Source organism: Drosophila simulans, chromosome 3L (genome assembly GCF_016746395.2).
Source record: "Drosophila simulans strain w501 chromosome 3L, Prin_Dsim_3.1, whole genome shotgun sequence".
Lineage (NCBI taxonomy): Eukaryota > Metazoa > Arthropoda > Insecta > Diptera > Drosophilidae > Drosophila > Drosophila simulans.
In genome coordinates this window covers 5997616-6023647 of record NC_052522.2, presented here as the reverse complement: position 1 = coordinate 6023647, position 26032 = coordinate 5997616, and the positions used below count along the sequence as shown (strand labels likewise).

General features: G+C 44.0%; 1 protein-coding gene across 4 annotated transcripts; it reads right to left on the bottom strand.

Annotated features, from left to right (window-relative positions):
- Positions 1–1491: 1491 nt before the first annotated feature.
- Positions 1492–25731, bottom strand: LOC6736973 (DNA-binding protein D-ETS-3). Of its 4 annotated transcripts, none has more exons than XM_016170938.3 (10): positions 24820–25731; positions 22514–22807; positions 21989–22365; positions 19511–19678; positions 11038–11088; positions 9103–9162; positions 7476–7523; positions 4330–4519; positions 1922–2130; positions 1492–1628 (listed from the first exon to the last, which is right to left on the bottom strand). In XM_016170938.3, exons 2-10 carry the CDS (start codon positions 22744–22746, stop codon positions 1492–1494), a joined length of 1473 nt encoding a protein of 490 aa, XP_016030610.1. In that variant the 5' UTR covers positions 22747–22807; positions 24820–25731. The 4 variants fall into 4 exon arrangements, with proteins under 4 accessions (XP_016030610.1, XP_039149124.1, XP_016030611.1 ...); XM_039293190.2 differs by lacking the exon at positions 24820–25731 and adding an exon at positions 23003–23021; XM_016170939.3 differs by lacking the exons at positions 19511–19678; positions 21989–22365; positions 22514–22807; positions 24820–25731 and adding an exon at positions 11211–12141.
- Positions 25732–26032: the final 301 nt, after the last annotated feature.

Here is a 26032-nt window from a genome sequence, read left to right as displayed (position 1 = left end):
TATATAGTATGTCTAGATTTGGGATTAATATGTACTCGTAATTTATTTCAATATTTATTCGTTTGTAATTTGGTATTTAAAAAATATATAAGAGTTTTAACTGTACAATCAACTATCACAGTCAACCATCTCAAAACGATAAGTTAAAAAAGAAAGTGTTCAAACCCATGATAAAATTCAATATATAATTTACGTAAACCCAAATAAACTACATTACTTTCTAAACATTTTTACACTTAGGCAAATATTTATTTACAAATCGTAAATTGAAGTGAGAATGTGGCAAACTTTTATAACTAGACATTCACGGTTGTGCTGAACGTTATTTGGAGGATGATATTGTTATTTTGCTATTTACAAATGCGTCCACACACAAAATGCTAACAACAATTGAAGAATTCTAGAGCTATTTCAAGTCTTAGCCGGGAAAATGTCTGCTTTGAATTTGAGAAAAGAGCTTGTCCTTGATACACTAAAAACACTTAGAGTTTGGTTTAGCTTCGAATGTCAACTATTTCGGTTCCGTTTCTTAATTGTATATTAGTGGAAAGTTAGTTCCTTAACCCTAGAGCAACAACGATTCATTCACACATTCACTCGCGCACACGTAAAATATTTAGCTGGGGGTTGGTTTCTATTCATTCTGGTTATGGCTTACGGGTTTATTTCGCTAAGTACCTATGAATAAAATTCGCTGCAAATTCAATTGCTGCCTGCTTTTCGTTTCGATTTTTGTTTTTGGATCTTTTCTGGTGGTTCTGGTTACAAGTTTTGCCATTGCATTTACAGTAAAAACGTGGCCTGTTCGCCGCTCTTCATGTCCAGATAATCGTACAGAGCCCGCTCGTTGGCCCCATAGTTGCCAGCGTGTCCTGGAAGTCCGGAGTGGGCGGGATGACCGTGATGGTGATACGGTGGCATATTTTCGCCTGCGGGCGTTGCAGCCGGCGGCGAAGGACCTGCGCCCATCGTCAGCCCGAACTTCTCCAAGTGGCATCATTTGAGCAGCGTCGGCAGGCTGCTGTTCATTAGCCGGTTGCCTACTACCAGTGAATTGAGCGTTGAGTTACCACCGCCCACGCCCACTCCGACCCCCACGCCCATTCCGGCCACACTGAGTCCGCCAATTGTCCCAAATCCGGCACTGGCATGAGCCGGTGTCGCCGTCAACGTGGCCGTGGCAATATTGAGGTTGTTGCTCACACTGGACGACCCACCGCTGGTGGACACATGGGATCCGTTCAGGTTGCCATTGCTTCCGAAACCACTCATGACCGTGCCACCACCGCCACCGCCTCCGCCACCAGCTCCACTGCTGGTGGTGCTGCTCGAGGTAGAGCCCACGCCGGTGGACACACCGGAGGCACCTCCGCCACCTGCACCGCCCACTCCGCCGATGCTCACGCCCGTCGAGGCCGTGCCGCCGCCAATGCCCGAGGCACTGGCGATGGCGTTGCTCTCATATTAGAAGGCGCCACCGGACGATGATGGTCATGCGTAGTGGGGATAGCTGCTCAGGTGGGGCGCCACGTGGGAGGGAGTCACGTGGCTCATCGAGTGCGGCTGGTAGAGATTCGTGGCCGGACTGCCCCAGTTGCCCCACGAGGCGGCCGACGGGAAGATGGAGGCTGTGGAGGAATAGAGATAACACATATAATTTCTAGATCAATATTTTCTGTTTTCGCTTTTAGGAACATGAATCTATTTAGGTTTCTAAGTATATAAATTTGCACTTATAACCGCATTTTTTGTTAGTTAGTTAGCTTATTTTATACATTGCCTATATGTATGCATATTCTAATTAACTCTAAATTGGACATCATTTATGATCACTGATTCTGATTCACACGTATTGAAGCTATAATTTTGATTTAAAGGCACCTGAGTTTCCCTAAATGGATTTAACAAAACGAATGCTTACCCGAGGATGAGGTCATGCCATGGTGCGGACTCATGAACGAGCTGAGCTTGGCGCTGTGGTGATATGGTGTCATGAACAAGTCGCTCTGGTACTTGTAGGTGGGATCGCTGGCCGCCGGCTGAGTGGCAGCTGCCAGGCCTTGGAAATCGAATTTGTACGCATACCGCTTGCCGTGCACCTTGGTCATTATGTTTTTGTCGTAGTAGTACCTAAATGGGAAAGTAGAAAAAACGAGTTTCAATACAAACGTTTTCTATACCCATTAAACTTAAGTTTAATGTTTGGAAGTGCAATTCTCACAATTTCCACAATAATCTTGCATAAATCAATAATTCAAACTTATCATTTTTTTGACTTATAATTATTATTTAATACTCTTACATATATAGTAATAAAATTAAACTTCAGCTTGAACTAACAACCCCAGTGGAACTACTTCTGCAGCTCGTTTCTATGATCTCAATGTGGGAAAGTCAAACAAAAGCTGAGATGAACTGGGCTGCGTGCCCCCCCTCGGATGGACAGTAAATAATTACAGAATAATGCTCGCTTTATGCGTTTTAAGTTAATTTGCTGACATTAAGCGATTTTAGTGCCGCTCCCCAGACGCAGCTCCCTTTTTCTGATTCTGCAATTAAATGGCAACGCCTTGTGCACAAACGCAAATAGAAGTAGAAATTTTAGCGAGGGGTGAAATTATGTGGGCGGGCAGACGGCCAAGAAATCGGAGCGAAATTTGTTTACATTCGAGGGTTAGCCAGCGATTTCTTTTCATTAACTTTGGATATTTGCCCAGTCAGCAGGACTGTGCTCCGAATAAAGGACATTCGAACGGCAATTTAAATTTTCCTTTCCTCCTGGATATTGTGCGTTTATTGTTACGCTTTAAAATGTCCACAACTTCCGCCTGACAAGTGAACAAAAAAAATGTTGCAAATAAATTACAAAGAGTTGCAGGCAAAGCAAACATTTCAATGCATCAATGTAAATTGGCATAATGCGTGCAGTTGGGTTCTTTCTCTCTTATTTTTCCATTTTGCACCGTCCATAAATTATGCCAATTACGGCCATAAATTAAAAGCAGCAAAAACAAAAGCCTGACGGCAAAATTCAAAAGAGTAAAAGCTGAAAAAAAGATAGTCCTGAATGCCGCTGCTCCTTGCACAGACAATCAAAGCCAATCAATGACTGATGAGCTAAGGACAAAGGAGCACAATCAGGGAGCAAGGATAACTGCATGGAGAGAAAAGGATTAAAGTAAACCCATTTCGAGGATTGGCCAGACCAACAAAAGGGCAGCTGGCTGTGAATAAACATGTCAAATGAAGCATTAAAGCACTTGTCCTTGCTCTGCGCTTGTGTGGGTGCATTGGGTGTCTTGTGTGGGTATATGTGTGTCTGTGTGCAAAGGATACCCGAGCTGAGTGTTAATTTACACACCCACACACTCTCGCATTTCTGAGCAAACATGAAAGCCAACGGCGATGATGTCTCTTGTGTTCAATTGAGTTGAAATGCGCAAAAAGAACAGACATGTTGAGGCTTCCTGCACATCAAAAAGGATTCCTACACCGCCCCCACCCCTCGTCCTGCCATTGTTGTTGCGTGATTTTTCTACACTTTTTACATTTTATTTACATGTGTGTGCGGAGCATGTTGCAAATTGGCTGTCAGGACTTTTCCACTTGAATTCGCATCATTGGCACTCGCCTGATTGCGAGTGACAGTTTCAAGGAGCCGGCTAAAAGGGTTCGCCATTCAGGATTAGGCCAACTCCCCATGTCCTGGCCATGTTTATTCAGCCAATTGACCGTTGCACAAATAGTTTGTGCATATGGTTTGTGTTTCGTTAAATATTGGAGCTCCAGATTTCGAAATCGAATTACGTTTCTCTGCAATTAGATTTCGAATTTATTGGATTTTTGATTACATTCCATTTCGGGCCTGGCGAACAATTTATGATTGAGTTTCTCTGTCGACCTGGCCACGCCCACACAATCAAGTGAGCGAAAGAATTGGCCAGCAAGTGGATTAGCTAGTTTTTTGGGTGATTTTCTGGCTCTTTAGCCATCAAAGCGGCTAATCAGTGCAGGGACAAATCATTTACTGATGAGCCAAATAGCAAATTGCACACATGCTCGCATTTCGACGACGGCACAGATACTGGCTAATTAGGGAATACTTCAGTGCACAAGGAAAACATCCCCATGGCTGGGGTGAAAGTAATCCGAAATCGAACTTTTTTCTATGTGAAATTGTGCTCACAGCAAAAACGTTTTTGGAAACTAAAGAAAAATAATGAAATAATGGTCCATTGACATTAGTTCAAGAGTATTTTATACAGCTAAGTTTTTTATACTATAATTAAATTAAATTTTGAAATAAATAAAATGTTATTCAGAACTCACCTCAAGGCGCGACTGAGCTTGTCGTAGTTCATGTTGGGCTTGGACTTCCTCTCGCCCCAGCGGCGGGCGACCTCGTCGGGATCGGTGAGCTTGAACTCGCCGTTGGTGCCCTCCCAGGTGATGCAGCTGGCGTTGTTGGAGTCCGAGAGCAGCTCGAGGAGGAACTGCCACAGCTGGATCTGGCCAGAGCCTGGAATGGGGGGAATTTGAGAAATGAGCCCAGTGATTCGTAGGTATTGAGACATTTAATGTGGGTATTTTCGGGGCCTGCCTAAATGTCCATCAAAAGAGCATATCCTTTTGGCGTTTTTGGGGCCTAAATTAACTACGGCTGCGGGGATGTGGCCAAAATGTAAGCATTTTGTGGCATGCAAAGGACCCATAAAGCATTTCCTGCCCAGTTCGCTGGCTAGGGAACCGAAACGCAATCCAAGAACCCCCCAAAAGTGGCTCTCCCCACTCCCAATAAATAACTGAGACCACGGGGGTAATCTATGACGCTTGCCTCAAATTATTGTAAGAGAAGTGTAGCGCAGCGGAAATGGCATTGCATGTAAGTGTAATGGAAGTGGCATGGAGCAGCTCCTCCGGGAAGCCAAAGAGATATTATGGCTAGCACTTTCACTGGAAGGAGCCATGCTGGGAATTTAAATTGGCTGAAGAGAAGAAGTAGTTCTAAAATGGGTTTTTGAAACTGCATTTAAAGAAGTGTAAGTTTAAAAACAGTGAACAGTGTTTTTGCTTCATAAAGTAGAGGTTCAAACGTATTTTGTTATTGTTTGCTTGAAATGTGACTCCCGCCTTATGTATTCAGCCATTTGAACTTTGACTTTCTGTCGTAACTCCACTCCCTCAGCTTTCCACATTTCTTATTGTGCGTGCTAAAACATTTATAGAGTTATGATTGTATATTGTGCGCTGAATTTGCTACGCATTCGACGCAGACATCATAAATCGCTTAATCATTTGGCAATTAGGCCGTGGAAGCCAAAAGGACGACTAAGGGACAACAATCGCTCCTTTCTCCCGCTCTATTCGCTGTCAGGCGGAATACAAAAAAAGGACACAGGGTGGTTGGGCGAACTTGAGCTGAGAAAAAAGGGAAAAGGACCTTTTGCAGGGTGGCTCAGCGCTGCTCATGTGTGAGAACGTCATGAATATTGCGTTAATTGCAAATCATGGCCAAGTGAATGTGTTAAGTGCCAACACGACGATTCTCCGCCGACTGACGATGATAAATGATAATCCTTGGCCGTTCAGAAGACACCGAGTCCATGGAAAACTGGGCGTGGCTTCTTGGGCAATTGACACGCTATTAGCAGCCAACAAAAGCTAACGAAAAAACTAATTGGTCGAGGGGGAGCCCCAGTGTTTTAATTGCCCGCTAAGGAGTGCCAGCGAGGCGTTAAAGTTTTTGATCCCGAAAAAATGTTAATTTAATAAGGAGAAAATGTATGTTAAGCCGGAAGCAATTAGTCGCACCAGTTCTTTGATCTCCGCACATTTTCGCGTTGTTTTCATAATTAAGAAAACTCCAGTTCGTTGCTGGCCGGCTTATTTAATTATGCAGCAACTAACTAAGGCAATCTCGTGTTTTCCTTTTTTATCACTCTTCGGGTCCTGCAAATACTCGTATGCACATGCACATATGCAAATGAGTGTGGCATGTCAAGTGTTGGCCAGCTAGCCGGACCTGGCTAACAAAGCGGTTCCGTGTCGAGAGGAAGCCATAATTAATCAAAAACAGCATTTTTGCCACCCAAAAAGCGAAAGCGCACCATGCACCATTCACGTTTCGGTAGTATGTGTGGGTTTTTCTCAGTGAGCTTTTGCGCTCAACTTCAAGTTGAAGTTTATAGCCAACTCTTGGCAACGGCCTAAACCAAAACCGCACAACAAACAATCAAAAGAGAGAGAGAGAGAGAGAAACAATAAGGTAGACAGAGAGAGCACGTCGCCTGAGCTGGATTCGTGTAAATGTCGCGCCGGAAAATGTTGGGCGTCTGGGTTTTTATGCTAATTCCGTTCGAGCGCCATGTTTCGATGGCGCAAAAGTGGGTGGAGGTGGAGGTGGTGCGGTGCGGTGGTGGTGCCAGAACACTGGGGACAATGGCAACGGTGGGTGGAGCCACCATAATGGCGGCGTCAAAAGCTTGCCCCAGCGCAGGATCAATAGGAGTTATTGATTTTGCCTGGCAACTGGTCAGAGGCATTGAATCCGACCATTTTGAAAGTGACTTTCATTTCAGCGAAAATGTAGTAAAAAGCTGTGGAAGAGTTTAAGAAAGTGGCATTGGCTTTCCTTAGCATTCAATGCACCCTTAAAATTCGAATTGAAGGATATATGTACGAACTTCTTTAGGGATAAATACAATATATTGATAAAAATGATTGAGATATATTATTATGAGATATAATATATATATATTATAATATATATTTTTATGGTCACCACAATGGTATCCTCATTTACTTCCGATAAATAGTATTGCACCACGTTCTGTCAGCCTGGGAAAATGTGTTTGGATGATACGGAATCGTTAACTATAGTCTTAATGAATCGAATCACTGTTTCTCATGCCAAACAGATTTGTGAGAAAAAAGAACACTTCCATTGACCAATTTATCAAATCCATAAGGGAAACGCCCACCGTCGAAACCCTTTGACGGAGCCTTTCTCGGCAACTCGCAACTCTTTTTAATGGATTTTTGCCGGATTTCAGGCAGGGCGCGTGCCCAGAAAACAGACAATTCCCAAGCAGTGAATGAAACGAAAAGTCGGAGCTGCAAAAAACAATTGCCAGGACACGCCCCCCACACACTCGCATAAAGCGATGCAATAAATTTCGGAAAACACCTTTCGCATAAATTAGAAAACTGCACCCCGAAAATGGTCGGAGGAGCCCGCCAGAAGGGGTTAAACTCGCATGCAATGGGTTAATTTGTTAGGGTCGCCAGTCTGGGCAATGACTAAGTCGAATCTCGGCCAGAAATTGATATGATAATGAACTGGCCCAAGTGTTTTCGTTTTTTTTTTTTGGGGGGTTGGAGCACAGTGGCCGCGTGGCAGTCGCGGGAAAACGCGGAAAATCGGGGTAAACTAATCGCGGCACCTGCATCTTTATGCTTTTGTGATTTCCACTCACCTGAGCTGGCCAGTCTGCTGCTGGTGGGTCCGAACATTTGATATGGATCTGCGGAGAGGGTGGAAAGCAAATGGAAATGGAAAGCGTGGCATTAGTACCGGTTCTTTATGCAAATATCTTAATGAAGGGTGCTGCCGACCATTCATATGGCAAATACAAAGGCAAGTTTTAGTTTCCGTTGACGAAATGAAATGCATTACCAGAAAACTGTGCAAAGCCTTTACAACATAGGTATGTGTATATTTTTATATGTTTTGCATATACATATGTGTGCATGCAGATGCTTCATTTGCGCGCATTTGTCGAGTGCACTTGCACACACACTCACACTCGAAATATCCATTTCACTTATTATCCGGCGCGAGTTTCCTGCTCGCTGTGTAAGTGTGTGTTGGTGTGTATGCGTGTATGCGACACTCGGAAAAAAAGATGCACTATAAACATGAAATCTGTATAGGTATAATATAAATTTCTCTTTATTGAGGGTGCACTAGAAAACTCTTTTGTTGTGTGTCTTTCTTACTTTCTAGCAACTTCAAGGCATGTAATTTGTATTTTTTTTTAAATAAATTTTAAAGTGTACGCCTTCTTCAATTTTTTCTGTGTGTTGCAGTGGCTAAAAAGTAAGAAAGGTTACTCTGATTGCAACGAGACCGACACCAGACATATAGCACAATTGTCCGTAATTCGCATCATCTAGCCGGAGTCCTCCGCCGCTCCTTGGCTTGTTTTATATGAGTATTTTTGTGTTTTTTTTCGCCTTTTGAGTCCTGTGTCCTGGCCATTGTTTTGCCAACAGTTTCTTCGGTTCCAGCTTTGTTCTCTCAACAGCTCAACAGCTTTAATGTCCCGAAAAAGCGAAAAAACTGCCCCCCGACTGGCACGCGTCTTATTCAACCACGGCCGTCAAATTTGACAGCAACAAAAGCCAAGCCAAGTGCGTCTGGGTCTGCGGATCGCCTCCCCTACCCATGTCCTTCGTCCTTCGTCCTGCCCCCAGCCCCTCATCACCCTCTAATTGAGAATCCTTTATGGCAGTTTCAATTGTTTCCATTACGCTTCAATTCCACCGCTCGGCACTTTTGTTTCCATTACCATTTCCATTGCTCAAGTGGCGTATTTAAGGTTTTGATTCTGCGACAGTATTTGCTCGATTTCTGTTTCGGATTCAGTTTCGGTTTCGCTCTCAAAGCATTCGAAATGAATTTTAAAGCTGGAGGGTAGCAGGACGGAAAAAAAGGACTCACAGCCCACAGGACTCAAGTGGCACTTGCAGCGTGCAGGCGATACACAATGCCCAAACTTTATTAGTGTTGGCCAACAGTATTCGATGCGAATTTTGAGCCACACACGCTTTTTTTTCGAGATCTGTCCTGCTGGCTGTTTATGTTGGTTTTAAGACTTAACAATGCGGCACGTGGGCTGAAGCATCCGCACTTCATAACTTTTATGTTTATATGAGATTCAAGGGGGGAAAGTATATACTTGATATGCACAGATCGAAGTTTCTTAATAAAATGTTTAAATATTTCCAAATATGGCTCATTGTTTTTTTTATATTTTATCACATTGCCTCTTTTATGCTTATGCACCTAATTAACTTAGTCTAGATATTCGGAATACTCACCAGGTTGCCGTAGTTGTGAGTGCGGATCATGTTTGATGCCCAGGGCGTTCGAGCTGTAACCTGCAAGCGAAGGCATTGGAAAAGCGCGTTTGAGTTCATTCAAATTGTTAAATTAAAAACCTGCCGGCCCTGTCAGTTAACACTCTCAGTCGAACAATCAAAGGCAATTGTCAACTCAACCGCAACACAAACATTATCTCTGCGCTGCCATCAAAGAGCCCAACTGAATGAGGCTGGAATGAGGATGCCCGTGGGCAGGACAACTGTGACATGAGCATCGCAGGATCTCCTCTGGCCTGCTCGTAATGGAATATGATTGCAAAGAGTGAAAACAATGCCGCAGGCATTTCAATTTGCAATCTCGGCGCGTTCAAGTTGTGTGGCAAACTTCACGCTTCGTACTCGAATAAAATTAAAGCCGCAGGCGCAGTAAAACACCAAGGACTATGGGAAATACACTGTGCGAAATGAGTCGATCCGTAAGGGATGTGGATGTATGGTGTTACAATAAGGAGACAATTCTAAGGATAACTACTATTCAATTCGAGCCTATAGTTCTATAATTTTTTCGCTCTGTAGAGGAAAGTGGATTTTCTGGGTGGTTCTTGCACCGCCCGCTGTTGTTTTCGTTGTCACTTATTGTGCTTAAAAAAGCAGCAACAACGAACACTTTTCATATGACATTTTTGGTTTTGCGCTTTGCGTGGCCACTCAACTGCGAAGAGGACAAAAGGCGACCGATTGCAGCAGCAGCGGGAGGTGGTTGGGTTGGATTTTGTGGTATAGATGGGTGGCGCGGTGGCTAGATGGGTCGGCGGTGGTGGTGCAGGTCCCAGCAGCCGCAAATGGAGTTCAGCACAAACTCTGTGGGTCTGCACAATTTCGATGTCATCAATGGCCAGCAGCTAAATGCGCTCAGCCAAGCTGAAATTCTGTCTCTCTCGGAGTGTGAAAAATATCTCGGAATTCTGAGATTTAAAACCGCTCGAGGCGTCGGTCCTTTTTGACATTTGCGGGAGTGGGTGTCAGAGAACAATATAATTTCAATTAGTGTATGCCATAACTAGCCTAATAGCGCTTAACCCCTCTGCTCGCTTCAATAACCATTCAACGAGTCGCAACCCCACGAACACGTGTAGTCCACACCTTTTTTCAGTCCTTTATCTATAAGCCCCTAACCGAAATGCCTGTCAATATTCCATTGATGGCTTGTTGATTTGCTTGAATACGTCTATCAGACGCACATTTTGCATGGCTCACTGGTTTCGGTTCGGTTCGGTTCGTGTGAATTTCCATCACTTTTGGTTTCGAACTCGATGTCATGTGTGTGTTTTGCATATTTAATGTTTATTTGCGCTTCTTGAGTGCCTGCCTTGTGGTAGATAATTTGCTGAAATTTCGGGCTTGTCGCCCAACTTTCTGAGTATATTTTATTGCAATTTGCGAGCATTGAAACTTTGCAAATTAGACATGTTTCTTTCAGGATTTATTGCCATAAGTTGTTAAGGCGAAGTTTGGTACGGAGGAATGAAAAATGTAATTGCATATGTAAGGATACATATGTCAAAGGAAAATGTTTGAAGGACTGGCATAAAGGAGTCTTTTAAGTGGTAAACTTAACAGAATGAATGGGATATGAGTATAGAACTTATATTCATTTATTTTTAATATGAATACTATTCCTGAAGAACGTTTATTAAAATAACTTAATGTCCTTTGAAAGTAAATTAATTTTTCTTGAAAATAACATTCACATTATATTTTATTATATGCAACGTTTTAATTGTCACTGCATAGACAAAATACTGCTTTTGTATATGGCATATACCTTTTTCTTTTATTCTTGATTTATTTTTCTGTAGATTATACCCTGCAATTCCCATATCTTTTGGCCATAATTTTAGTTTTTACATTAATCACTCGGTTGCAACTCACCTTGCGATTGTGTCGAACTGTGGGAGCCCCACGACGATTTGTACGAGGAATCTGGAAAAGAGGAAAACCACAGGATTAGTAAACTGCAAAGAAGTTATAAGTTAGCGTCATGAAAGTGCGATCCATCAGTCAACCGACGGCAGTATCTTAGGGGGCTAGCTTGGTGTAATTACTTGGATTCCAGGTGGCCGACGGTCGGGCTGGCTCACACACCGCCCACTCACCTGCGAAGAGCATCGAGAAGTTGCTGAAGCTGCCCGTGGAGCGTGACAAGTAATCGGCGGAGGACTTGATGTCCAGCATTGTGGCCGCCGTCGGTTGGGTATTCGGTTGCTTGTTCCGTTCCACACCTCTGACGCGCACACACACACACACACCAATTAGTTGGGATTTCAAATTCAAATTCGAATTCAAATTGCTTTTGGTCTTTGTCCTTGTCGCACTCTCTGTGTTTTCCTGTTTCTTTTTTTTTTGGCAAGCGGTAAATTGGTCGCCGGAGGCCGGAAACTAATAACACGGAGACGGAGACGTCGCCAAGTGGTGTCCGCAATTGAATTTGTTTAAAAAAAGGCAAACGGGCAAATGGGCAAATGGGCAGCGGTGGAGCAGCGACGCGCAGCGGAACAGGAAAAGGAACGGGAACGGGAAAAGTGACGATCGGAACCGGTTACCGTTTACCGGACACCTCGACTTCCGCCCGAACTTTCCAATGCACTTTTCGACCTGCCTGCCGTTCGCGTGTCCAACTGATTTATATGTGTCAATGTCCCCGCACGTATACGTGATATTTTTTCAGCACTTGTACTGTTTCTGCTTGTATTTGTAGTTGTATATGTGTGGGTAGGCCCAGCGAGAATCGCGTAAATCACTGAGAAGGACTAAGAAAGGATGCTCCTGGCTAGGACTATCGAGCTTGAGCACTGACACCGGATTGCGTCCGATCTGTGGCACGGCAGCGTAACAATTGATTTCATTCCGTCGTCAAATCGCGCATATCCTGCCTTGCGTCCTGCCATCGTCCTGCCTCCAACCCTTAGCGAGGTTTTTGTGGCCATTTGGGGGGTGGCTGGTGGTTGGTCGCCTTGGTGGGCGGTGGTGGGTGGTGCGCTGCCTGCTGCCTGCTGCCCGGGTATGTATCTATCTGTCTGGGTTGGTCTGCTTGCGATATGTGTGGCTGCCTCAGTCGCTGCCGCTGCTGCCAGTGCTGCTCCTGCGTTGCAGGATATACTTAGGGTTTTAATCCACAGCCACCCCCTCGACTGGCGTCCACCAATCAGCAGTGAGTGGAGGTGTGGCCTAGCGAAAGCTTTGCACCGTTAAGCTTTTTGCAAATGGCAGAGGCACCGAGAGAATTGCCAGATTTTCATATATCAAACCCACTTTCTAACGATCTCTATGGGTTTTGAGTTTCAAATGTAAAGTCCTGAGCTTTTCAAGTTGATTGCTACTCTCGCTCTGTGACGCTCTCTTCCAGTAGGAGGTTACCATTTCCACTTGACTAAGGACATGCCGCAGGACCCCTGACTCCGTCTCTTTTTGGCCGCGCACTAGTGCTGTCTCTCTTGCGAGCCACTCAATGCAGCCGCTGCTGCCGCCGCTCGTGCTGCTCCTGCGGCAGAGCTTCCAGAAGTGGCATCGCCTTTTTAGTGGGTGACACGAAGCAACAAGGACGGATGTATTATCCACTTCCTTTTTCCTTCCACCAAACACAAGGATATTACCGTTTCGTCGTTCGCCTACAACGGCACCACCCCTCCCTCCACCCCACAGTGCCTTCCACCCAGAAAAGGGGAGGTGGCATTGGGTGGCCGGGTAGCTGGGTGGCTTTGGGTGGCAGGCGAAAAACAATGCGCGAGAAGTTGGAGCTGCCTGGCTTACGTAGGAGAAATCAACAATAGTTGATTGTGAAAGGCTTTGACTGCTTGGCGGTTGGGGTCAGGTGGGTTAGGGGGCGTCAAATGGGCGGTTGGGTGGTTGGGCAGTTCAGGGTGGTGCACATGCGTTGGCGTCGACGTCAACTTCGCTGCAGCTGCTCAAGTGCAATTGTGGCACTCGCCTCCGCCTCCTTTACCAAAAATCTCCTTCGTTTTCTTGTTGCCCCACGAAGCAGGCAACAGAAAATGACAGACACACACCAAAACTCTTACACACACACACACACGATACCAGGACACACACCCACACCAACTGACAAACTCATCTACCCAGCTGCCTTTTGGGCTGGCTTAATTAATTTTTGAATTCCCATTGAAATTGTTTTTGCCCAGCTTTTGCCGCTGGCCATGCGAGCCCCTTCCTTGCGTATCCTTGTGTATCCTCGTGGGCGGCCGGGCTAATTCATAGGCGTCAACGAACAAATTGTAGTTCCTCACACACACACACAAACAGGCAAAAAGCTTAGCTAGCTTCCTTTTTTATTATGTTCTAGGCTTTCCTCTTTTATGCTTCTTAAATACCCTACAAAATGAGTCTTGGTTTTCTATTAAAACTCATAAGCAATGCCTTAATAATTAAAAAAAAGGATAAAGTAAGTATAGTACAACCTATAGAACGTACGTATAATTACATTATAATAAATACAATTTTTCGGTTGCTCTTTGTGGTATGAGTAAACCATATTCAGCTGCCTGACCATTTCCCTGCACCACTATTTAATTTTAGTTAAAAACAAATTTCGCTTTTCAACCACGCACACATCCACACCCACATATATGTGCAAGCACTCAAAGGAAAAGTTTGGCAAGTCAAGGCAACTACCTATGTGTTGGTGTGCTAGTTTGTGACTCTGCATGTGTGTTGTTGGTGTTTGTGTGCGTTTTGACACGCAGTTATTTAATAAACGTTGCTGGAGGGAAAGCCCCCTATTGCCACCCACAAAAAGGACTCAAGTTGTGTGTGTGAGTGCTAATGGCATCTAAAATGGCTAAATAGCAATTTGCTGTTCTCCGCCAGAGGAAAAGCAAGTTTCACTTGGCTCAAAATGTTTGCTCTGCCAAAGCGAGGGAAAAGGAAAAGCTCTTTTTGTCCTCCGGTAGCTCCTATGTGGCTGTAAGTGTGTGTGAGAAATTCTTAGCTTGGCTTAACATTTTAATTGCATTCATTATGTAATTTCATTTTCACGCTTTTGGGCGAAAAACTTTAAATTAATTTCTTTTGTTTTGCGATTTCCGCCATTTTGCGCCGCCGTAACATTTCCGCCCCGCCCAAATTGCGGTTCCCTGAGTTCGCCCACCGGTCCCGCCCACAAGTCAAGTGTTCCAAGTTAACTTTAAGCCACAACACACTGGCCTGGACCATTTGTGTGTCTTCAGCTTGATTTCGTCACCCGCCACCCACTAATTCCACTGCCCCATCAGCACAATCATTGCATCAGGCGCCTGACCATTTGTTTTGTGTGTGCAGCCAAAATATTCAACGGAGCGTCAAGACAAACATGACGACACCGCCTACACTCTTAGAAAAGTGCAGAAAAAACCGAAATACGTTATTTATCAACACAAAATCCTCCTAAAATGCTCAAGATGTTCTATCTTTTCTCTCCAAATTAAATAGTTTAAGACTAGGATTCATACAAATATCAATCTTTAATTACAAATTATACATAAATAAATATATTATCAATATTTTTCTTGACGTGCATTGAGGACAGGCAGCATATTGTCTCAGCCAACCACCCACGGCAGTTAATAAGAAACGCAATCAGCGCCGCGATTTGTTTTCTCAAGCTCGACGGGAAAAAGGGAGAAGGAAAGGGACAGAGATAGGAGCAGAGACAGAGATAGAGTCCTGCTAATATTTATGCGCCTTGCAAGGCTGAAAACACTGAAATGGCCCTGCCTACAATAACAACTGGAAGTCAGGCACGTGGCCATTAATGACGTATGAATGATGTAACACGCGATGGAGACTTTGACGCGGCACGTGGCCAGCGGCCTGCGAGGCATGACAGGCCAAAAGATGCCCCCCTGCCCACGATCCTTGTTCTCCTGGCTGGTCTTTAATGTCCTGACTGGAACCACCGCCTTTGCCACGGATTGCTCACTTTGCCCGCGGCGAATTTTGACTGGCGCTGTGCATTTGGTTATTGCCAAAATGGGTATTGTTGTAATCGGCATAAAAATAATAAAAATACAATACACCCATTTTTATTTCGCCATCTCTGTGCTGGTCCAATATTTGTTAATCAAATGGGCGGCAACGGCGGCGCATAAATCAGTTTCGCATTGGCAGCTCAAATGATTTTCAATGAGAATGCGTTGAGAGGGTTAAGTGGTTATAGAATGAGTTCAAAGTTGAGCAGGAGAATGTATATAACTTTGGGGTTCTTTGTGATTTTCTTTTCTAAAAATATAGTAATATTTTTTACGCTGCTCCTAAGCATTGTCTTTAACCTTAATTGCTGAAGTTGACCACTCTAGCTTGCCTTTGTTCACACCTATTACACCCCAACTTATCAGCTTATCAAGTGCACCAGATCTTAATGACTCGCCGAAAGTTGTTCCCACAAAAAAAGGAAACAATGTCGCCTAGGAATGCACACAAACACAGCGAACACGCCAAATCAAACAAACCCTAAACCACAGCCACAAATAAAAGTGAAAATTGTAATAAAAACAAATTACGGACACGAACAACAAACGGGAGGGCCAAAGGAAGTTCCCACAGCGACATATTGAAGGTGTCCTCGTGGCTGTCTATCTAAACAATGCCGCCAATAATTGCGCGATTGATAGGGAGCAGGGGGTGGTGTGCGGCGGAAAAAAGGGGGAAGGTGCAAGGTGGCAGGGTGACACGGATGGAGGGTGCGGGGTCATGGGCTCGACTCCGATTACCACCGTTTGACTTTCTCAGATAATTGCAAGCGCTCGCTATCCACGATCTTTTTTATGCCGAATATCCTTGAAGGGAAAGGGTATGCTGTTTTTCAGGATATTTATGATTCATATGAAACCATATACCAAAAATTTATATGTAAAATTAAACTAGGATGAAATGAGAATATTTTGTTAGAATCTAAGCTCTTGAATCTAAGATGTTTTTATGAAATAGTCGAGTACTTTTAAGGATTCAGGTACCAAAAGTGTAATCTTAATGCTGTCCAAATGACAAAGCTGACCAAATTGTTGAAATTCTCGTAAGCTACGTGGTATACCTTATTCGATACACTCAATCGAAAAGCAGCGATTTTGAATTCATATCTTTTTTGATTTCTTTTAAACTGAAAGCTAGCATATTCACACGGCACACCCCTGAGCGTGCACTTTGAACCCCGGCTGCCAGCAACCAGTTACCAGTTCCCTGTGCCCCTCACCCCGCGCCACTTAAGAGCCAATGACAACAAACAGCAAACAAACAATTAACATTCAGAATGTAGAAAGGGGTTGGAGGAACGTCGGTTCACGTGCCCGTCGAGCTATAAATTACCGTGGTTTGACTCCCAGCGACCCTCGCTGTCAATTGATAACGCGGATTGACTTTTTGGCGGGTCAAGGGTTTCGGTGCTCCGGGTCTCACGGTCTCACGTGAGTTGTGTCACTTGAGATAAAAGCACGGCCAGTGCCGAGGTGGCGGCCATAAATTCAGCGAGCTCATAAATTCAATTGACAACTAAATTGCGGAGCGCTGGCTGCCGAGACCGGAGACGCTTCGACACAGCCACCTCCGGCTCCGGGTGCACTGCGTTTCCGCCGTAGAGCTAGGAGCTGGGATCTGAGAGCTGGGAGCTCGGAGCTGGGCGGTAGCTACCTTCGCCTGGAGGTGCCCGCTTCTAAAAGTTTCAAGTGCCCCAACGCTTTTCCATTTTCCTTTCGGCCGCCCATTGGTTTTGCGCTCTTCCTTTTGGCTCCAAGCATACATATTTATATATATGTATATATTTATTTTCCTCTTCTGATATACCATGTCGGAAGCGGGTCATTTCCAGCGGCATAAATCACAAAGAGCAGTGGACTTTGGAGGCGGAAGCCAACCTGTTGAGTCCTTTGACACTTTTCTATTTCACAACTGTGCCGCGCGTTTTTTAATTATTTTTGTAAAGTTTTTCGCTTTGGCAATAGGCAAATTTGTTTGCCTATCTATCGTCGATCAATAAGGGGAGTACAAAAACTAAATTAGCCAAACATTTTCCAGCTTGTTGCCGTCATCTTTACGTTGGGCCGCGGTGGGTAGTTTTGTGGCAACAATGGCTTGATTTATGAACGACTCGTGCCAAAATCTTTCCCTGGGGAGGGTAATGACTTGAATCGGCAGTTAAGTGAACCGCGAAAAGGGCCATGAATAAAAATATTTGGACATCAATAGGCGCACACATGAGCGGACAATAGGGCATGGGAACCAAAAAGTTTTCCAGGCCAAGTTCGCCGTTTTCCTTCTCAACAAATATGCGCATTTTGTTATTTTTTTTGTGCCCCGCCATTTCGTTTTTTTGCAACAACATTCATAAATGCTAGTGAATAAATTTGAGCGCAAGCGTCAGTCCGCGAAGCTGTCAAAAAGGACTTCAACGTCCTTTTTGGCGCCAGTTGGCACAGCAGCGATTTCAATTTATTTTCACAGCCTGAAACAATTACGGCCAGCAAAAAAATAAAGAATAAACTGTGCGCAAATGAAATCAGAAATTAAATTTCAAGTGAGCAAAACATACGGCGCAGGACGAAAGAGACGGCTATGGAAACACGGCGAAAGGACGCAATGTGGCGCCCACTTGTGGGCGGCAAAGGCCAAGGGGGTGGCAGCCACCCGCTGGGCGCGATGATGAGGGGCGATGTGGGGGTTGGACCAGCCTGCTGGCAGATTATGTGATTATGATTAGAGACCAGCTCGTCGGGTGAACAACCAGCAAACAAACAATCCTGCGACAGATGATGCAAATGCAATTAAAATATAATGATAAAGGGTATACTCCTTGGAGGTGAAACAACAATTTGGCAACAATTTCCACTAATCAGTGAGGACTTGTTAATTAAAATATATAAAATTTACAATAGGGAGAAAGAAAATACATTTTCCTGAAGTTGAGCTCAAAAGAATTGACTCATTAAAAAATCCGATCTAAGGTATAACCTCCTAAATAATCATAAGCACAAAATACAACATAATTGATTACATTCAACAGTCCATAAATAAACAAACATATCTAGAATCAGGCCAATAAAACAATAAATAAAGCCTATTGCCACTCGATGAGTTTAACGATGCCGTGCTGCCGCTGTGCACCCTTTCCCATTATTCACACCTAACCGCTCAATTGTCTGTGCCGATGGAATCCCACACAGGGCACCCCTCCCAACCAATCTGTGGATACAGATACTTCATAGAGCACTACCATAGGGTATCTACCACGCTGTCAGAGGAGCGTGCGCTCTAATGCGCTTCACATAACATTTTGATCATTTTATGATCTGTCGATTAGCCTCATTGTCCTCGCTGGAGAGGCCATCCCTCGAGCTGGTTGGCAGGACTGGTAGACAGGATGTCTGGATGCGCTCAGGGGTTGTCCTGCCGAGTGAAGTGTGCTCGAGGAGCGTGTGACTAACACGCTCTAACAGGATTAGCGCTGAAGAGCACTTAAGAGTCAAATTATCAACGGGCAGTCACAGATTCACTGGCGACGCGAGCGAATGTTGTGACTGTTGCGTTTTGTATGTTTACAGTGGGCAGGAACAAAGGGATATCAACATAAGGTCCTGTCAATTGTTTGCCAACTTTCCCACTGCCAAATGAACTCAATTGGTGTTCCCAGAGGGACCATCCACAAAAGGCTCACAAGTCCAGATTACGCGCATTAGTCAAGCTTAAGGCATTAAGTCAAGTGAGCAATTGAGTGATCAAAATACTTCCGAAGGGATTCAAAAGTTCGTGGGAAATGTTATAATTATATTAATTATAAAAATGGAAATTTAGTTATCCAGATGTAAATGTATCATTGATTTTGAACAGAACAGATATATTTCGTTTACTATTGTAATATTTGTAAGATATCATTACAAAGAAAACAACTGTAGTTCAATAATTAAATCAAAATAAAACGTAACATTTTAATAGAATATTAACTCAAAGGTTAAACAAAGATAACGGTAAAATAAAATATAATTTCTTTCTGTCAATCTCCCAATCTCTCTCAATATCATCAAAATAATTCTATTAAATACGAGTTTATTGAAACAGAGATTTAAACATTTAAAGAATTCTGCCATAGAGCTCATTGCAAAATACAATCCAGTAAAATATAAAAAAACCGCCTGATAAATGTTCTAATAGCATTAAGTATATATATTGGTATTCCTTTAAATGCTATGAAGCACCCCCCGTTCAGGATACACCCCTGCCAAGGACATTTCACCCCTGCCGCACACAAGCGCCACCTTTTATGCGACCGTTGGCACTTTCTATGCCACCATCAGGTTGCTGTCCTGACTGAAAGCTGTCAAAAGCTCAAAGGACACTTTTGACATAATCACAGTATTGAACTTACACAGTGCAGAGCCGCCGCCTCCTGATGCCGATGCCCCTCCTCCGGTGCCACTGGTGCTGTTGCTCTTGCTGCCGCTGATCCTGCCCTGCTGATGGTCGCTGGCAGAGGACGAGGACGAGGGCGCCGCCGCATGCGAGGATGTGGTGGCGCAGTCCAGCGTGGATTTATCTGCAAGACGGACGACCAAACAAAAGGATATTTTAATTGCCAGGCAGCGAAATTTGCACACTCAGCACGGCACGCTTTGCCTTTAGCCACGGAAAGGAATCGAAAAAAAAAAGTGAAAAAGTAAACGGAGCGCCGGGACTCATAAATCTCGGCATAGATAATTGTCATCACAACTAGCGACTGGTTTATTTATGGCTCGAATTATGGTTTTTATTCCGCCCCTCTACCCTGCGAAAACGTCACGCAACGTCGCTCGCCTTCACCCCATTCCGAAATGCTGACAGATCCTGTGAACCGCAAAGGACATAATCGCGAGGGTTGTCACTTCACAGACCAGCAATGGAGATGTTTAATTGCCGTAAATCTTTGTTTGATGTAAACAACAATAAGCCAGTCGTCAGCAAGGAAAAAATTGCCAGAGGAATTTGCTACGCTTTCAATTGAAATGTCAAGCCGGAAGTGATACGAGTCCATGATAATGATAGCCATGAAGATGATGGGAATCGGTTCCCATCATATGAGCTGTCTGAACACGGGCTGTATCATAATCCGTACTCATTTCTTTAAATAAATAAAAACAAATTTAAGTTTTACATGCACTGATAAAAGGATGCATACGTTGTACTCTTCAATTTAATTTAAGATAATAAACTTATATCCAAAATTTTAGTTTTGTTCATTTACTCTTGCACATTTTCAAAATTCAAGTTTAAATCTTAAATATATGTATACATACTTCCGTATTGCAATATATGTTGGTATCTTTATTATTCTTGAGTTGGCTGCAAAGTGTAATTATTTTTTATGCGCCTCTGTGAGCCAAACGTCTTTTGAGCAAAAAATAATGAGTTACGCATGACAAAATCTTTTCATGGCAAAGCCGAAGCGGCAAAAACTCAGCTACAACTTGACATCGACCACAGAAAGAGACAGCCAGTGAAAAGATGAAAGAGACGGGGGAGTTGCGGAGCAGAAGGCTGGCTAAAAAGGATTCGTTTCATATTTGCTTGAGCGCGTCGAGTTGAGATGGGAAAAAAGATGAGCTGGGCGGCCATATTGTCTCTATTATTGCGAGGGAAAAATGCCGAAGTGGTCCCTTGTATAGGAAATAGTCCTTAAATTTGCGATTAAAGTAAAAGTAAGATAAGGTAAATTTGTATAAAAATTATTATTCTTCGAATTGATCCAAGTTTTTCCATAAAGTGCTCGTCCTTCAGCTAAAAAAAAACACTACAAGCCTTGTCAGACTTCTCTAATTGAAAACGAAGCAGAAACAGGACATAAATTTGCCAAAAAAAGATAGCAAGAAGGAAAGAAGTTTCTTATAGAAATAAATGGACATGGACAACTTGACGGTCGGAGGCGGCATAACAAACTCTTGCCAGGCACGCGATGAATTGTTCGGTTTTTGATGTTTCTATCAAAACCTGGCAAGGACCGCAAACAGTCAACAGCAACCGGCTTTGGTCGGCATTATAAGCCACATCCGTTGGCCCGGCTTAAATTGATAAATATGTAACCTAGCCAAGCCAACAAAAAAAATAAAAACCAGCCATGAAAATATCTGAGGAATAGAAACCGACCCCGGGAGACCTCAACGTTTATATGGATAATTCAATTTAAATTTTTTTGCCCAATTTTTTCGCTTCTTATTGTTGGTGATACAACGAGCAGAATTATGTACATGGCTGGTCGCGGTTTTTAGCCGTTGTTTTGGCCATTAAATGTTACGGCCCTGGACATATTTGGTGGTTGGTCAACTGGGAAGGGCGGGAGTGGCTATTGGCCAACATATGCTGCATGGATGTGTTTAAATAAATACGCGAAATTTGCCACTTTTGTGGCACAACATTTTCGGCAGCTTTTTTTTCTCGGCTTGGGTCCGTTTTGCCTTGGCCGGAAGCGCAGGATTTGTTTTTCCGCCATTTCGTTGACAGTTTTGTGCTAGACAATTGCGAGAAGGTCAGTGGGTTGGTGCACTACAAAGTATTACGCGTTCGTTTTGTTGCATAAATCATTTATATAACGACCATATTTGTTAAGAAACAATATAAGAATGAAAATATAGTAATTTGTGAAAAAGTACAGTGAATTGTGAAATTACAGAAAATTTATGCATAACATAACACCTATATCATCTAATTAAATGCGTACTTGTATTTAATATAAATATAATTTAAATTATTTGAAAAACATGACAGTAAAGATGCCCCCATTTTGAAAATGTCTACTATTTTTATATAATTGTATTAAAATAGTGCTTTCTTTCGATGTATATTCTATAGCTTCTGCCACATTAACTTCACTTACCTGCCCTGACTTTGTGCTCCACATGCGAGGAGCTGGACGCTGTTAGCGATGAAAGTGCTGGAGCCGCACTCACCGCATCCAGAGTTCCGGACGTGACCTGTCCGGCGCTGGACGTGATGACGCCGTGCTGGGTGACTGCAGGAGAGCACCCGGATGGCGGCTGCAGAGTGTCCAATCGGTGTCTCTGCACACCGTTCCCACTGCTGCTCAGCACTCCAGCCGTACTGCTGCTAACCGCATTGTAATTGAGCACTCCGGCCACGCCCACTCCGACATTGGGATTGTGTGGAAGGCCGAGGCAATTGCCGCCTCCGTTCCCGGACTGAACGGGCAGGGTGTCGAGGGAGTCCGTCAAACGCTGGCTCGAGTAGATGTCGCTGTGGTTGGAAAACATACATAAATATTCAATCCTATAATATTAAATAATGTAAACAAGCCAAGAATTCTTGTAAAGTAAGATATCCAAGTTAAGTGGTTTATATAATCTTATTTAGTGAAAAATAGTTATCTTAAGATGTAACTCACCTAAAGGCACTGCTGGCCCCGAAAAAACTGCTGCGATCCTGCAGCGCCGCTTTGGCCTTCTCCACACTCTGCTTCAGCTGCTCGAAGGTGGACTGATGGAAGCGGTACGAGGTCCAGTCCGGCGAGCACTGTCCGAGTGCAAGGCACTCCTCTGTCTTCACCTGGGCGAGAGTAGGTGGCGATACCCTCTTCAGGTCCAGCGCCGTCTGATACGAACAGGAGTTCTCGTACATGGCGCACGCCTGGGGAGCCTCGATGGATGGCTGTTGGCTGAACAAGGGATTCCACTTGACTCTGCCGGAGAAAGTGATAGAAAAAATTGGTTTTATAGTACTTATAAAACTAAGAAAATTCCAAACGAAAATGAATATAAATGAATACTTAGATGTTATAAATTACTAAAACTTAAGATAGTTATTCGTACACTCTATTGGTAGTCAAACCAGAACTTTTAATTGCTTTAAAGTCCGAGTAAGTTCCATCACTCACCTCATGGCAAATTGCAGAGCGAGATATTAATAAATCATAACGCCTGGTCCACAATTAAATACTGCAATTTTAGAATGCCTTTCGGGCCAAACAATCGCTCTAATTGCCATGGCCCCAACACGTTAAGCTAGCTACCCCAAAGCCCCCCGATGTTCTGGCATAATTAATAGTGGCTACTTTGGAGCTGTGGAGCTAGTGTTCCCTTAGATATAAGCACGACGTGCATAATTATCTGGCTCGTTATTTATTGTGTGTACAGTCCCGCTTTTTGCACTGGGCCAACGTTGCGTATGAGCGTTGTACTATGCGTGGGTGGCGGCCATTTGAGCGTGGCTCTCTAATGTCCAGCTGGTCGAAGCTGGGGAAGGCCAACCATTGTTTACTGGCCCTTTTCGGCCAGTCTGCAGTTAGCACACACAGGGGGCATGCAAATTTTTGCACTCTGCCCTCGTCGGAAGTAGCTGAATTTTGATTTATGCCAACGAAATTTATGCCATACAAAGTGCGACTTGTCCTGTCTCTGGCTTAAAGTACACCGAGCATACCCGAAATGAAAACTGAAACTGAAGCCCCAGCAGCTTTAAGTTCGCCGGGAGGAGTAAATAGATTTCGTTATCGAAACGCTCGCATCTACAGAACATCATCAACTTTGCGCCTTGTCAGACATTATAAACGGCCTGCACACGCCTCATTTATTATTTATTATTTGTACTCAGGCCGAGTGGCTGCGTTTGCATGTAGGCAAATTTCACCAGCGAACATTAGCAGGCAGACATTTTATTTTTTGTATTCTGGTATCCTTGTATTCCCCAAGTTATCACAATCGCTGAGCGAACGCGCGCACACCGGAAATACGAGCGGGATGCCAGAATGTCGGTCTGCAGATGGGCTGAATGCTCGTCCCGTTCTGCAGCGCGTGCTGAGTCCTTTGAATACCACTTGGTATCGCTGTGATTGCCGAGTTTATGCTCTTCGACAGCTGTTAATGGTGTAATCCCCTTGTTGGACGAGAGATCCTTTAATTAAGAGGCCACACGTTTGGCTGCTCTTTAATGGTTTGTAAGATTTTTATGCGATTTTCGGAAATTAGGATTTTTGAATGCTTGCACAGCCGACTGGCTGATGGAACTGTGGTGCTGTTTAATTGTCGAGCTTTTACCCAATGATGCTGCTGATCTGCTCTTTTTGCTGGTTTATGAATACTTCCGTTTTAAGTCTGCTAATTCGATTAGCAAAAACATGTGCTACACAATTATCTGATGATGGCGGGGTGAGCATTTTAGGGTTTGAATAACTGTCGTTAATTAGAAATTAAAAACAACCATCTAAATTCAGAGGTGCCGTATCGAAAAGCTCATTTCTCTATTTAAATGGACTTAATTTATTAGATCCGAATGGTTAAATAGAAAGTTTTATAATTTACAAGTATCTTAGAAATTCGAAAGAAATTCTATTAAATATTAAAGTCTATTATTGTTATATTACCTATTCGTTAATGACATCAGCTTATAATGCTCTAGACTTATGCATTTTTTAGAATTCTTACTATTTTTATGCATTTAATATATTTCTGCTAGAGATTTTCCACTATATTCGTAAGTGTTGTGGACCTCGATTTATTTGTTTTTATTGTATGTTCAACAAAAACAAACTAAAGCATTTTAGCTAAAGACTTCGTTTTCAATTTGTAAATAAAATTAAACCGTTACGATGTAATCTTTATTCAACTTCAAGTTTAAACAAATCATATTAGTTATTTCGGACCCCGTCGGACTTTTAATTCAAGTTGATCTTTACATAACGTATCCATAACTCACCTCAGGATTGTGCCTGTATGTGCAATAAAGTTTATCCAAAAATAAGTCTACCCTTTGACTATCTCTTAGAGTTCCGTCGGGACAACTTAAGTCACAACTTAGTAATCGTAGACACTTCACAATCGTTGGGAATCGGTGCAGTTAATCACTCACTCAAGTGCGTACAAATTGCCGACCGGAAATGAAATTATTGTCAAAATGGCGACGGATATGCGACAAGTGAACGCGACAGCGACGCGCCACGCAAATGACGGTTTTGTTTGCAGCCAAAGTTTCGTAGTCCTGGAGCGGATATGCAAGGAAATTTGTCACTGCAAGGACGATGACGGCGACGACCACCAAGCCAACTGGACACCGACGGCAGCGGGCTCCTTGGGCATTTCACGATGTCTTTTCGCACAGGTGCAGGTGCACAAAAGGTGGGCGATGGGTGGCGAGGGGTGAGAGGTTCGCAACGAAAGCGGAACGAAAATGAAATCAAAAAGCGAAATTTCTATAATTTCCGCACAAAAATTTCCGCGACACACTGGCAGGACACATGTGTGTGTCCTTGTCTGTTTCTTTTTCGTGCGCTGCCACGCCCACAGCCAGCAACAAGCTGGGCGTATGTGTCCAAGTGTTCCGCACTGCTTGCCGTGTGTAAGTGTACAAGTGTGTGCCGTGTGTGTGCTTTGTGTTTTTTGTGGTTTTTGTGCCTTCGCTTGCCGCTTGTGCTGACCAAGAAAGGTTCGCTAGTTTGGTCCTTGTCCCGGGAATATTGACGACGTGTGACCGACGAATCTAAACCGCAAAGTACCGCTATTATGTCGTCCGCGACGTGTTGCACTTGGTAGCGCGCACTCCAAGTTAATGTGGCGGCCAGATCATCCCGTCCAGTCACCAGTCCACGCTCAAAGATGGCGACACACTCCTCCCACAAGCGGTGGCTCTGTGTGGCAGGGGAACTGGGCGCTATCACTGAGGATGTGTCACCCCATCGTCCTGCGTTCCTGCGGCGGCTAATGCGCAGGCGCGCTCTCCGCACCACAACCCCATCCACCGCCCACTTTGCCGCTGCTCTGTTATCTGCCGCTGTCATCGGCTGCTGGTGGGCGGAGCCAACTCTGTGCCATCGGGGATGTGGATGTGGATGTGGCTGTGGATGTGGATGCTCCTGCCTTTCGCCGGGTCCTTTGCTCCGCGTTCTTGGGGCATCATTAGTGCTGCCGAAGAG

What these genes read in the sequence shown, in the direction of transcription:
- LOC6736973 (XM_039293190.2), bottom strand. An exon ending in GGGGCCAGCAGTGCCTTTAG is followed by an intron (nt 22,366 to 22,513) that starts GTGAGTTACATC and finishes TTCCAACCACAG; the next exon opens with CGACATCTACTCGAGCCAGC. An exon ending in TGGCATGACCTCATCCTCGG is followed by an intron (nt 1,629 to 1,921) that starts GTAAGCATTCGT and finishes ATTCCTCCACAG; the next exon opens with CCTCCATCTTCCCGTCGGCC.